Source organism: Panthera pardus, unplaced genomic scaffold (assembly GCF_024362965.1).
Source record: "Panthera pardus isolate Hobbes unplaced genomic scaffold, ASM2436296v1 HiC_scaffold_268, whole genome shotgun sequence".
Taxonomy (NCBI): Eukaryota; Metazoa; Chordata; class Mammalia; order Carnivora; family Felidae; genus Panthera; species Panthera pardus.
The window spans coordinates 32,338-45,380 of NW_026526841.1; the positions used below are offsets into that span (position 1 = coordinate 32,338).

At 34.4% G+C, this 13,043-nt stretch overlaps 1 protein-coding gene across 1 annotated transcript in view; it reads right to left on the reverse strand.

The window, feature by feature from the left end:
- Positions 1-13,043, reverse strand: part of LOC109261558 (uncharacterized) — a gene marked incomplete at its 3' end in the record, with an annotated part of 123,365 nt that overhangs the window by 32,298 nt on the left and 78,024 nt on the right. Inside the window, exons 43-47 of the mRNA XM_053891233.1 lie at positions 12,764-12,817; positions 11,837-11,941; positions 10,672-10,725; positions 9,973-10,077; positions 4,137-4,190 (exon numbers count right to left, since the gene is read on the reverse strand). Coding sequence (XP_053747208.1) covers positions 4,137-4,190; positions 9,973-10,077; positions 10,672-10,725; positions 11,837-11,941; positions 12,764-12,817 — 372 coding nt within the window. The remainder of the gene's footprint in view (positions 1-4,136; positions 4,191-9,972; positions 10,078-10,671; positions 10,726-11,836; positions 11,942-12,763; positions 12,818-13,043) is intronic.

Consider the following 13,043-nt stretch of genomic DNA (forward strand, 5'->3'; position numbering starts at 1 on the left):
GAGTCTGGTATATTGAGAATTGTTAGGCAGAGGGTGCCTATGTGACAAGCCTCCAATAAAAAACCTTGGGCACTGAGGGCTTAATGGGCTTCCCTGGGCACACATGTGAAACTGCATTTTTGCTGCTGGAGGGAAAGTATGTTATGTGTGACCCTTCATAAGAAGGAGAGCATAGGAAGCCTTCACATAGATTCTTCTAGAAGCTGCCTACATGTTTTTCTCTTACTGATCCAGCTATATCCTTTGTGTTTACCCTTTGCATCATACAGTTCTATGGGTTTTGACAAGTGCAATATGTCACGTATTTACCATTACAGTAACATACAGAATAGTTTCACTGAACTAAAATTCCCTTGTGACTCTCGTGTCCATCACTCCTTCCTATGCCACCCTCCGTAAACTCCTGGAAACCACTGATCTTTTAACTGTCTCTATAGTTTTCCCTTTTCCAGAATGTAATATGTTGGAATAACACAATATGTATGTAGCCTTTTCAGACTGGCTTCTTCCATTTAGCAGTATGCATTTAAGATTCCTTCATGTCTTTCCATAGATTGATAGCTCATTTCCTTTTATAACTGAATAATATTTCATTATGTGAAGGTACCACCATTTGTTTATTCATTCTTTAATTGAAGGTCATCTTATTTGCGTCCAAGTTTCAGCAATTATGAATAAAGCTACTATAAGCATTTGTGTGCGGTTTTTGTGTAGACATGTTTTCAGCTCATTTGGGTAAATACCTAATTTGCAACTGTTGGATCTTATGGTAATACCGATTAAGTTTAGCTTTGTAAGAAATTGCCCAACTGTCTTCCAGAGTGACTCTGCCATTTTGCATTCCACCAACGATGAATAAGAGTTCCTTTTGTTAGCCATTCTAATAGGTACGTAGCATTCTCTCATTGTTTTAATTTGCAATTCCCTAATGACATATGATGTTGACCATCTTTTCATATCCTTATTTGCCATCTGTATATCTTCCTGGGTGAGGTGAATATTCAGATCTTCTGTTCACTTTTTAAAAAATGTTTGTTTATTTATGAGAGAGAGAGTGTGCAAGGGAAGGGCAGAGAGAGATGGGGCAGAGGATCTGAAGCAGGGTCTGTGCTGACAGTAGAGAGCCCAATGCAGGGCTCGAACTCATAAACCATGAGATCATGACCTGAGGCGAAGTCAGATGCTCAGCCAACTGAGACACCCAGGTGCCCATGTTCACTTTTTAATTAGGGTTGTTTTCTTATTGTTTAGTTTTAAGAATTCTTTGAATATTTTGGATATAAGTCCCTTATCAGATATGTGTTTTGCAAATATGTCCTTCCCATCTGTGGCTCATTTTTTTATATTAAAAACTAAAGTTCGTGTTTTTTTTTTTTTAAGTTTATTTATTTATTGTGAGAGAGATCATGCTCACCCATGCAAGTAGGGAGGGGTAGAGAGAAAGATAGAATCCAAGCAGGTTCTGTGCTGTCACTGCAGAGTCGGACATGGGGCTCAAATTCATGAACCACGAGATCATGACCTGAGCCAAAACCAATAGTCAGACGCTTAACCAACTGAGCCACCCAGGCGTCCCTAAACTAAAGTTCTTTTTGAGTGACCTCTTATAGATAAGAAAAACATGTGTAGGACCAGATTCAAAGATTCCATTATAGAATCACAAAATTTGACTTCAATTTTGTAAAGAAATACTTGGAATGGTCAGATTATAATATCCATGACAATAAGATCTGGCAAAGCCAGGATTTTTACCTCCTTGCAAACATTTCAAATTGATTATTTGCCACAATCCTACATAAAACAACATATCACTGTAGGAATAAAAACCCCACATTGTTGTATTTTTAATTTTATTTTGAGAGAGAGAGAGAGAGAGAGAGAGAGAGAGAGAGAGAGAGAGAGAGAGAGAGAGAATCCTAAGCAGGCTTCATGCTAGGCATGGAGCCTGATGAAGTCCTCAAACCCATGACCCTGGGATCATGACCTGAGCCAAAATCAAGAGTCAGACGCTCAATCAGGTGCCCCAAATTTGCCACATTATTAAAAACTGATTAAGATATTTTGTATTATATTAGAGGACATCACCAATTCATGCCTCCTCTGAAATAAAAATAATTCTGGAAAATCTGTAACCTTGAGCCCTGAATTAGAACTATACCTCAAGGGACCATTTGGGCATTTCCAAATGGATTTTATATAGTTGCTTCTGAGTTATGAATATGTACTAATAATATTATGTTTATTTTCTGGATGGGTTGAAACACTCTTTTGTCAAAAATCCATAGCACACATAGTGGCTAACAAACTTTTAGATGTCCTGTTACCTACCTAGAGCATTCCATCTTATCTATTCAATTGTAGGGCAATATATTTTCTTTTGGTAATTATTCATGATTATATAAGAAGTTTTGCCTATTATTCAGAAATTTCACTGTCTTTTGAACACAAAAACTTCTGGGAATATTTAAGAGACATTATCAGAATTGGAAAATTACATTAAAGACCTCAAACTGAGGTTCTTCAGAGAGTCCAAGAAGCAGGTGGTTCATATAATTCACCTGCTGACCCCAAATCCGAGATCCTCAGAACAAGCGGAAAACTGCATGAAGTAGACAGCTTCCATGTAAGATCATGAGAATAAGAAAACACTGATTATCAGTGCTTTGTATACTTTTCACGTATTTTTATTTTGTCATATTTATTCTTTTTATTACTTAATTATATACTTCTGATTTAGCCTATCATGATCTCCCTTACTACTACCAATAACTTATGAAAGTTTAAGTTTTACTAGAGACAATCAGTTTGCTACAGTTAGGACAATCCTAACTCTATAACTCATCCTTTTACTAGCAAATCAATTTAAAGAACTGCTGTGGGGTTAAGTGACAATTTATGTGTATGAATTGTGCATGACTTTCCAATACTCTTGATGGACCTTGCCTTCTTATAAAGAGTCCATGAGATTAGAAACTTTTCTGGGGAAATAAATAATATCTAGTGGAACAGATTCCTAAGTATAACGTATTCCATCTACAGTAATAAAAAAAATTTGTGGCTGACTGAGCATATCATACAGTCCATGCCCTATTATTCAGTACAATAAGCCAGGTAAAATTCCCAGGATAAATGATAGAATTGCCTTCAATTTTCTTTTGACTAGAGGGGGATTTGCCCCATTGTTAATAGTGCGTATTGTACTTAGATTCATACCATAGACCAATTTATCTAAGAAAAGATAACTTGATTATGTAAGGTAGACTTAAGGCATTATTGGGACTAGTTTTCTTTCAGGCCTAAGAAATACTGGACCATGATTCTAGACTGCCTTCCATTTCCTTCTTATAACACCTTCAGCTAGTTTTGTTTGTGTCACAGCTGTTTGAGTTCTGCTTTTCAGAGTCTTAAATGCTTCTATGTAGCTGCTGTATGAACAAATAATTAAACAAATGATTCAGAGACAAAAACCAGGACGAAACTATCCTGACATTCAGATGTCAGCTCATCTCAAAGAAAATCAATAATGGTGAAGGTCTGGACAGTTCCTGGTAATCTCTCCTAGGGCTATGGTTGAGTGAGGATCAAATGGTGGAATTAGGAATAAAAACATTCTCACATTATTAAGAAAAGTCTGTTGCTATAATACAACATTATCAAAAGAATACAAATTGTGAAAGACAGAACAAAATGTATTTGGACAGTACCATATTCTATTGCCAGATGAAAAACAAAGACCTAAGGCCACCTGCTGTATTATGCGGAGTGAATACCAGACTTAAAAATATATATTGTTCCTTATTTATAATAAAAGGCACATCTTCATGTTGTAGGAAAATACTACATATAATAATATAAGGCTAATATCACTGCGCAGAAAATTATGTTGTTGATGACCTATTCAAATAATTATGTCTACATGTAGTATCTCAGTTATAACCTAAATTTTGAAATTTCTTCTCATAGGTAAAGACCTAGTACCTCTGTTGCAAAAGCACAGATTATCAAAAATAAATAGGTTATCAAAACAGGTAGAAATATTTAATCAATGAAAGGTTAAAATAGTGAAATTAACAAATAAAGGGATGGTAGAAAATATCATTTGAACCGTGTAAAGAATTAAGTAACTTTTCACTTACCTAAAACAGAACTCAATTCTTCAATCAACGTATCTAGTTTGACCTTCCCTTTATCTACAAGTCAAGACAAAATTTACACACTGAAAAATCCAAACTCAAAAAAAAATAAAGCGTAAAACACTTAAATTATGAACTAGAGTAGAGCCTAGATGAAAGCCATTCACTATATCTTGTCCTTTTTTAAATTTATAATTCTTGGATTTTGATAGATAGCTCCATTATCTGCAAGGGACACTAAGATTGTTTGAATCATACAGTTTATCTTAGGTAAAATGTTCTCTTAAGTCTTTTGGATTCGTTCTGTTTCGAACTCCATGTTTCTTTAGGAATGGCTGATAACACATGACTGGTATACATTTAAAACTATTGTCTGTGGTATTATGTTGCTTTCTATCATTGGAGAAAGACAAAAAATTTCAGGAAAAGGATCAATGAAGAGCAGAGTGTGTGGTAAAACTAAAGCTTTTAAATTTTGCTTGAGGGAAAAATGTCATGAAGGGAGTGGAAAGATGATTTGAAAGAGATTGGTTGGAACCAACAGTTTAGACACTGACATCAGATTGCCTGGATTTGGGAATAGAGTAGTGGGGGAAAAAAAGATAAAAATCTTGGCTCCACAAAATTTACATTAATTTGTTTTGTTTATGGCTGTATTCCTAAGGCTAAAATAGAGACTGCTAGGTGTTAGGTGTTCAATAGACATTGTTACATGAATGAATAAATTAATTTATCATAAAAATGCTTAGCACTGTGTCTGGAATATTGCAAGACTTGATGCATATAAGGTAAGAGGGGTTCACTGAAAGTCTTTTTTCTAATTAAAAAATTTCTTAATGTTTATTATTTATTTATTTTTGAGAGAGAGAGAGAGCAAGCAGACCAGGGGCAGAGAGAGAGACTATCCCAAGCAGACTCCACGCTAACAGTGCAAGGCCTGACACAGGGCTTGAACTCAGGAACTGTGAGATCATGACCTGAGCCAGACACTTAACTGACTGAGCCACCCAGGCACCCCCATTGAAAGGTTTTAATCGGAGGAATGACAAAGTCAGATTTTCACTCTGGTTAAGTCATTCAGGCTAGTGTATACAGAATGAATTTAAGGCAGTGTGACCAGTGGCTGTTACACCAATCGGGAGCCTTCTGTAGCAGTAAGTGAAGGATGATGAAGATTCATCAGTAGGGTAGCAAAGTCAGAGAATATGTCTTTGGAATATGTTTAGGAGGGAAAATGAGGGAACATAAGTCAAAGATAGTTTGTGGCTTATTTCATGGGCAATTGTGGGTAGATGACAGCAGCAGAGGAATAAGAAAATAACTAGGAATGAATTTAACAGGGAAAATAGTTTACTTTTCATATGTTGAATTTGGATTTCCACTGGGAAATCTATGTCTCAGTATGGATTTGTTGATATAGGAGATCTCTTAATTGATCTCTGTTTAATCAACCTGATGGCCTGAACTATATTCATCATTCATACTGATGCTGATGGTATGCTAAACTTTTATATCTAGTAAGCTACACTTTTTTTTCCTTTTTTTTTCATTCTTTTATTTTTTTTTCAATATATGAAATTTATTGTCAAATTTGTTTCCATACAACACCCAGTGCTCATCCCAAAAGGTGCCCTCCTCAATACCCATCACCCACCTTCCCCTCCCTCCCACCCCCCATCAATCCTCAGTTTGTGCTCAGTTTTTAAGAGTCTCTTATGCTTTGGCTCTCTCCCACTCTAACCTCTTTTTTTTTTTTTTTCCTTCCCCTCCTCCATGGGTTTCTGTTAAGTTTCTCAGGATCCACATAAGAGTGAAACCATATGGTATCTGTCTTTCTCTGTATGCCTTATTTCACTTAGCATCACACTCTCCAGTTCCATCCACGTTGCTACAAAGGGCCATATTTCGTTCTTTCTCATTGCCATGTAGTACTCCATTGTGTATATAAACCACAATTTCTTTATCCATTCATCAGTTGATGGACATTTAGGCTACACTTTTAGTAAGCCAGCACATCTGTGTTCTTATGGGTTGAGTTGTTGAACTTGTTTCCAGGCTTCTTTTTATAAAGAGGTGTACTTATTATTAAATTGATAACTTAATCATTATATAAACTGAGGAACTATAAATGGAAAAGGGAGTTATTACCATAAAAACAAATTTGAATGTTTTAGAGAGTTTATGTAAAGGCAAATTGCTAAAATATAGTTGTGTTGAATTTGGTGTGGATAAAGAACTATAAAAAAATTGGGGGAAGAATTAAGATCTAGATGGATTCTGATGGAAAATTCTGCTCAACGTTTAAAAAAGCACTTTGCTCCACTTAAGAGAAACTAAAAATGGGGGGTGCCTGGATGGCTTAGCTAGTTAAGCGTCCAATTCTTGGTTTCAGTTCAGATTATGATTTCACAGTTCATGAGGATGAGCCCCACAACAGGCTCTGCGCTGACAGTGTGGAACCTGCTTGGGGTTCATTTTCTCTCTCTCTCTCTCTCTCTCTCTCTCTCTCTCTCTCTCTCTCTCCCCCTCCCTCCCTCCCTCCCTCCCTCCCTCCCTCTTCTTCTCCCTCTCTCTCTGTCCCTCCCCAGCTCATACACACACATGCATGCTCTCTCTCAAAATAAATTTTAAAAAAACTTAAGAAAAGAGAGAAACAGAAAATGGGAGTGTAGATGACAAATGGGTATATTTGTGCAAGAAAATCTCCAAAGAGCATGGCTACATTAAATTAAAATAGCATTGGCTCAATTTTTTTCATGGAAACAAAACATTTAAGGTATGTGTGTATATATATTATACATATGTGTATATATATATGGATATATGCATATGTATACATGTGTATATATATATATATAAATTTAAGATATGTATATGTATATACATGTATATATGTATATGTATACATATATATATACACACACACACACACACATATATATATATATATATATATATATATATATAAATTTTATTATTCCTTACTTTAACTAAATTTTTATATTATCAGATCTTGCCCCTGCCATGGTACATAAAAAGACTTCAGTGTCCTAAACTGAAATGTATGAAATAAGTATAGGTTTGAGATAAAAGCCTTGAAATCTTAAATACATATGGTTAAGTGGAATCATACAGGAACAGTGTGGAAAGAGCCTGAAAATAGAACTGTTATATTACTATCATTTAAGCCAGTGATTTTCAAAAATTTTTACTGTAAACCATACTAAGAACTCTGAGCACGTGCGCACACACACATGTGATCATGAAGACTCATGAAACAATATCTAGCTTTACTATTTTATTCTATTTTATTAAAAAAAAAACTCAACCCACTGGTTTGAAGTGAGAAAGAAAAGCCTATAAGAAAATGAGCCTTGTGAACAAGACAAGGGTACACATTCTCACCACCTCTACTCAACACAATACTGGAAGTCTATTCTAAAGCAATCAGTCTAGGGGAAGAAAAAGCATCCAAATAGGAAAGGAAGAAGCATAATTGTCTTTGTTTGCAGATTACAACATCTTATATATAGAAAGTCCTGAAGGGTCCACCAAAAAACTGTTGGAACTAATCAATGAATTTAGTAAAGTTGCAGGATACAAAATTAGCATAATGAAATCAGTTGCATTTCTATACACTAACAATGAAATATCTGAAAAAGATATAAAGAAAACAATACCACTCACAATAGCATAAAAAAACCAAGATATTTGGGAATAAATGTATGTATGTATGTATGTATGTATGTATGTATGTATCTATTTATCTATCTATCTACAAATAGGCTTCACAACCAGTGCGGAGCCCAATGTGGGGCCTGAACTCACATCCCAGAGATCAAGACCTGAACTGAGATTGAGAGTTCGACACTTAACTGACTGAGTCACCCAGGCGCCCCTTCGGAATAAATTTAAATAAGGAGGTGGAAGATCTATATAATGAAAACTACAAAACCTTGATGAAAGAAATCGAAGAAGACACAAGCAAATGGAAATATATCTCATATTCGTGGGTCAGAAAAATTAATATTGTTAAAATGTCTATACTACCAAAAGTCATTTATAGATTCAATCCAATTCCTATAAAAATTTCAATGGTATTTTTTTCATAGACATACAAAGAAATCCTTAATTTATATGGAACCACAAAGGACCCCGAACAGCCAAAGCAATACTGAGGAAGAAGAACTAGGCTGGAGGCATTACCCTTCTTGATTTCAAACTATTATTACAAGGCTCATCAAGCAGTATGGTACAGCATAAAAATAGATACATGGGCCAAGAGAACAGAATTGAGAGCCTGGAAATAAAACTTCACATATACAGTCAACTGTCAACAAGGCAGCCAAGAATACTCAATAGGGAAAGGATAGTCTCTGATATAATGGTATTGGGAAAACTGGATAACCACACGCAAAAGAATGAAACTGTGCCATAATCTCATACCGCTCACAAAAATGAACTTGAAATGGATTAAAGACTTAAATGTAGGACCTGAAAACTGTAAAACTTCCAGAAGAAAACATAGGGAAGAAAGCTCCTTGACATGAGTCTTGGCAATTATTTTTTTAGATAGGACACAAAAAGCACAAGCAAAAAAAAAAAAAAAAAAAAGAAAGAAAGAAAGAGAAAGAAAAAGAAAAGAAAAAATTACTAAGTGGGACTACATCACGCCAAAAGGCTTCGGCCCAGAAAAAGAAACAATCAAACAAATGAATAGGCAACTTACAGAATGAGAGAAAATATTTTCAAACTGCATTTCTGGTAAGGGGTTAATATTCAAACTATATAAGGAACTTGTACATTCAGTAGCAAACCCCCCAAAAATCCAGGGAAAAAATGGGCAAAGAAACTGAATGGCTATCTTTTTAAAGAACACACACAAATGGCCAATAGGTACATGAAAAGGTGCTCAAAATTACTAATCATCAGGGAAATGCAAATCAAAACCATAATGAGATATCACCTCACACTTGTTAGAATGGCTATCATCAAAAAGATAAGAGATAACAAATGTTGATGGACATGTGGAGAAAGGGAAACCCTTGTTCACCGTTGGTGGGAATATAAATTGGTGCAACCACTGTGGAAAACAGTACAGAGGTTCCTCAAGTAATGAAAAATAGAGTTACCATATAATCCAGCAATCCCACAGCATATGATTCAAAATCCCACTTTGAAAGAGGATTTCAAAAAGATATCTGCACTCCCATGTTCATTGAAACATTAATCACAATAACCAAGATATGTCTCTATCAACAGATGATTAGAGAAAGATGTGGTATATTATATACAATAGAAAATTATTCAGCCATGAGAAAAAAGGAAATCTTGCCATTTGTGACATGGATAAACTTTGAAGGCGTTGTGCTAAGTGAAATAAGTTGGACAGAGAAAGACCAATACTATATGATATCACTTGCATGTGGAATCTAAAAAAACTGAACTCACAGAAACAGTAAAATTGTGGTTATGAGGGGCTGAGGGAGGAGGTGGGGAAATGGGGAGGTGTTAGGTTAAAGGTACAAACTCCCATTTCTAATGTGAGTAAATTCTGAGACTATAATACAGAATGGTGATTATAGTTAATAACACTGTCTTACATACTTGAAAGTTCCTAAGAGAGTAGATCGTAAATGTTTTCACCATAAAAAAGAAAGGTAATTATGTGATGCAACAGGGGTGTTAGTTATGGCATAAACGTTTTGCAATATACAAGTATATAAAATCAACAGGTTTACACCTTAAACTTACACAACGTTATATGTTGACTGCATCTCAATAAAGATGAAAACAATAAATATCTCTTAAAAAGTAAAGGGGGAATGTCAGTGCTCACCATCATCTGGCAATCTTTCTATCAGATCCATGAATTCTCCTTCTGTGATGCTGATTCCCATGTTTTCTAAAAGAGTGTCCAGCTTATTGACATCAACACTGCCTCCTAAGCAAGGAGCAGGAAAGGAATATAGTAAAACAATCTTTCTAAAACTGGGGCCGTGCATTCACTCTACTGTGTTATTATTCCTCTTTATCAAGCATATGTTTTATTATAATAAGGAACACTTCACATATTTCTTAGCATTATGGTTAAGATTTTCAAGGCAAACACCAAAAATCCAGTTTTGTTCAGTGAATAGGACAATAAACTTCCTTTCACTTTTATGTTAGGATTCTGAAAAGCCAGAGCTAGAGGCGACTGACATAATATTCTATAAAACAAGAGGTATTTTTGTTGCCTGCACTTTCAAATTATTTGCCTTTACTTTTGATTGAAATCTTTACCTGACAGCATTCATTCTTCACCTTTTGCTTCGTACTTTATTTTGTTTCTTTGGGGCTAAGGTAGGAAAATCCCAGACAGTTTAACACTTTCTGTAAAGTATTAGTGCAGGAAACTACTTGGTTTACCTGATAAAATGCAGATCTACTAAAGAAACATAAATAAAGACACAACTATATAGGAAAGGACGATTCCGATTTTAACGACACAACTAAAGGTTTCAGATTCTGTCTTTTCACAGTGCTTCTTACTCACGTTTGAGAGACTTTGGGCCCTTCATCAACCTTTTCTTATACACTTTTCCATCAGCTATAAAAAATGGGTATTTTGAAAACAGAGTCAGAAAGAAAGAGTTTAGAAATCTTCGAGTAAGGAACATTTCAAATTACAAACAGATAAATAGATACACCAAAATGTTTGCTCTCAGGGGTAAAGGAGTAAATTGGAAATCATAATCATGAGATACTCTTTTTTGTTGTTGTTCTTCTGTATTGAGAATGTAGGGACAATAACAGCCTCAAATACTGTTTGTGGGAGTTCAAATTATAAATATTCTGAAAGGCAAGTGAGAAGACAAAATATCTTCCATTCTGTAAGTCTACTTAAAGGAATTTCATCTCAAAAGATTTCAGAATGCTTACAAAGATTTATCCACAAGGCTGTCAAATAAAAAAAGGACATATATTCAAAGATGGAAAACTGTAAAATATACATCTCATTTTTCACGGTAGCTATCACTTTGAGTTGGGAATAGAGAGGTTTTATTTTCACTTATCTACACTATCAAGGTTTCTATGATAAATACGTTACCATTGTGAAGACATAACAGTTATAAATAAATTAATAACACATAAATATTATCTATCAATCTAGTATCTACCGTGCACTAGAAGGAAATGTATGAAAATATTAATAATGATTATCTTTGGGTTAGAGGACTAAAAGCATTTTTTATGAAATTTTTTGTTGTAGTTAAGAACTATGGCCTTTTCTCAATGTGCCATATTACCCACTTATTGATAAACTATATATTCGATGCTGCAGAAACACACAACTATTAGTTGGTGCTGGGAAAACTGGACACCTTCCTCTATTTCTTTTTTCTTTTTTTTAAATGCTTTTTTTTTTTTTTTAAATCCAGCTGATCAGTAACCTGAGGGCTGAGTAATGAATTTTTCCTTTGATAGCAACTCATAACTGAAAAGGCTTAGACAGATGATTTTTTTTTAATTTATTTTATTTTATTTTTTATTTTTAGACAGATGATTTTTAAATCAAAATCCAAGTGGTGAGATTTTTCTGTGTATTTGCATTAGCTTTTTAACAGTTTTCAAGCATTTTTAGTTTATTTTGTAATTTTTCATATACTTCTACAAAACTAGTCTTTCTAAAACACCAAAATAGCACCCATAAGACTCACCATCAAGTGGCAGTGTCTTCAGCAAGTTCAAATGTTCATTAGGTGTGAGCTTAATCCCCAAGTTTTCGAAAACACTTTCAAGTCTATTGGCATCAACTTTGTCTCCTTTGAAAGAAAAACGGATTGTTGACACATGGAAATTTTAGGACATTATAATGATCCAAAATAATGAAACGGCTGACTTATAAGAATACCATCCTCACTTTCATATTCTCATATATTCTAATAGTGTTTAAGAATAATGAGGCAAAACTTATTCCTTGATTCTTCGTAAAGACAGAGTGGCCTCCTAAGACTAATGGCAAGACACCATAGAAGAAAATGGTTATATAATTGGCTAGTAATTTAGGATATTTAATCTGTTTTTCTCTTTTTAATGTTGAATCATGTGATTATTATTTAAAGCAGAATATTTTCTAAACTTATTCATCTTCTTATATTCTGTGCCTACCTATTTGGCTACTCAAGCCAGTAGTCATTAACTCAAAGCTTATAGGAGCCTAGACAAAGAAGGAATGAGTGAAACTAGCACATGCCTTGTCCCAAGAGAAAATACATCAGTTATTGTGGTGGGGAAATGTAGGGCCAGTGTTGCCTTATCTTACAAAACTTGACTGCAGACTGGATTCAATTCATGGGTGGCCCGTTTGTTAAACCTCTGATTTAAACACTGGTTAGGATCAATATAATACTGGCAGAAACTACAAGAAAATATCATTATTACTTAAATATCACCATTTTCTTTTGTAGCCAAATGCTAGATAATTCAAAGTCAAAGGGAGAAGTAAAGTTGAATGGAAATACTTCATGAAAATATGTAAAATATCAACATTAATAAATTTATGATATAATATTGGGAAAACACTATGCAAAATATAACATAGGGTTAGAATTTAATTAAAAATGTTTAAGTAATGTCTTACTCACCCGAAAAAGATTTCACTTCATTCATCAGCTTTTCCAGATCAACCTTGCCTTTAACTGTAAGGCAAGGAATAAATTGGATAGAAACATGACAATGAGACCAAGAAAATGTGTTGCATAGAGCAGAAAAACTTAGCAGTATTTATTTGCTTTAGAAAATTTAACCTTTTGCAGGTACACACTTTTAGTTACAAAATAAGTCATGGGGTTATAATACACAGCATGATGACTATACTTAATACTGAAATATTAATATTTGAAAGCTGCTAAGAGAGTAGATCTT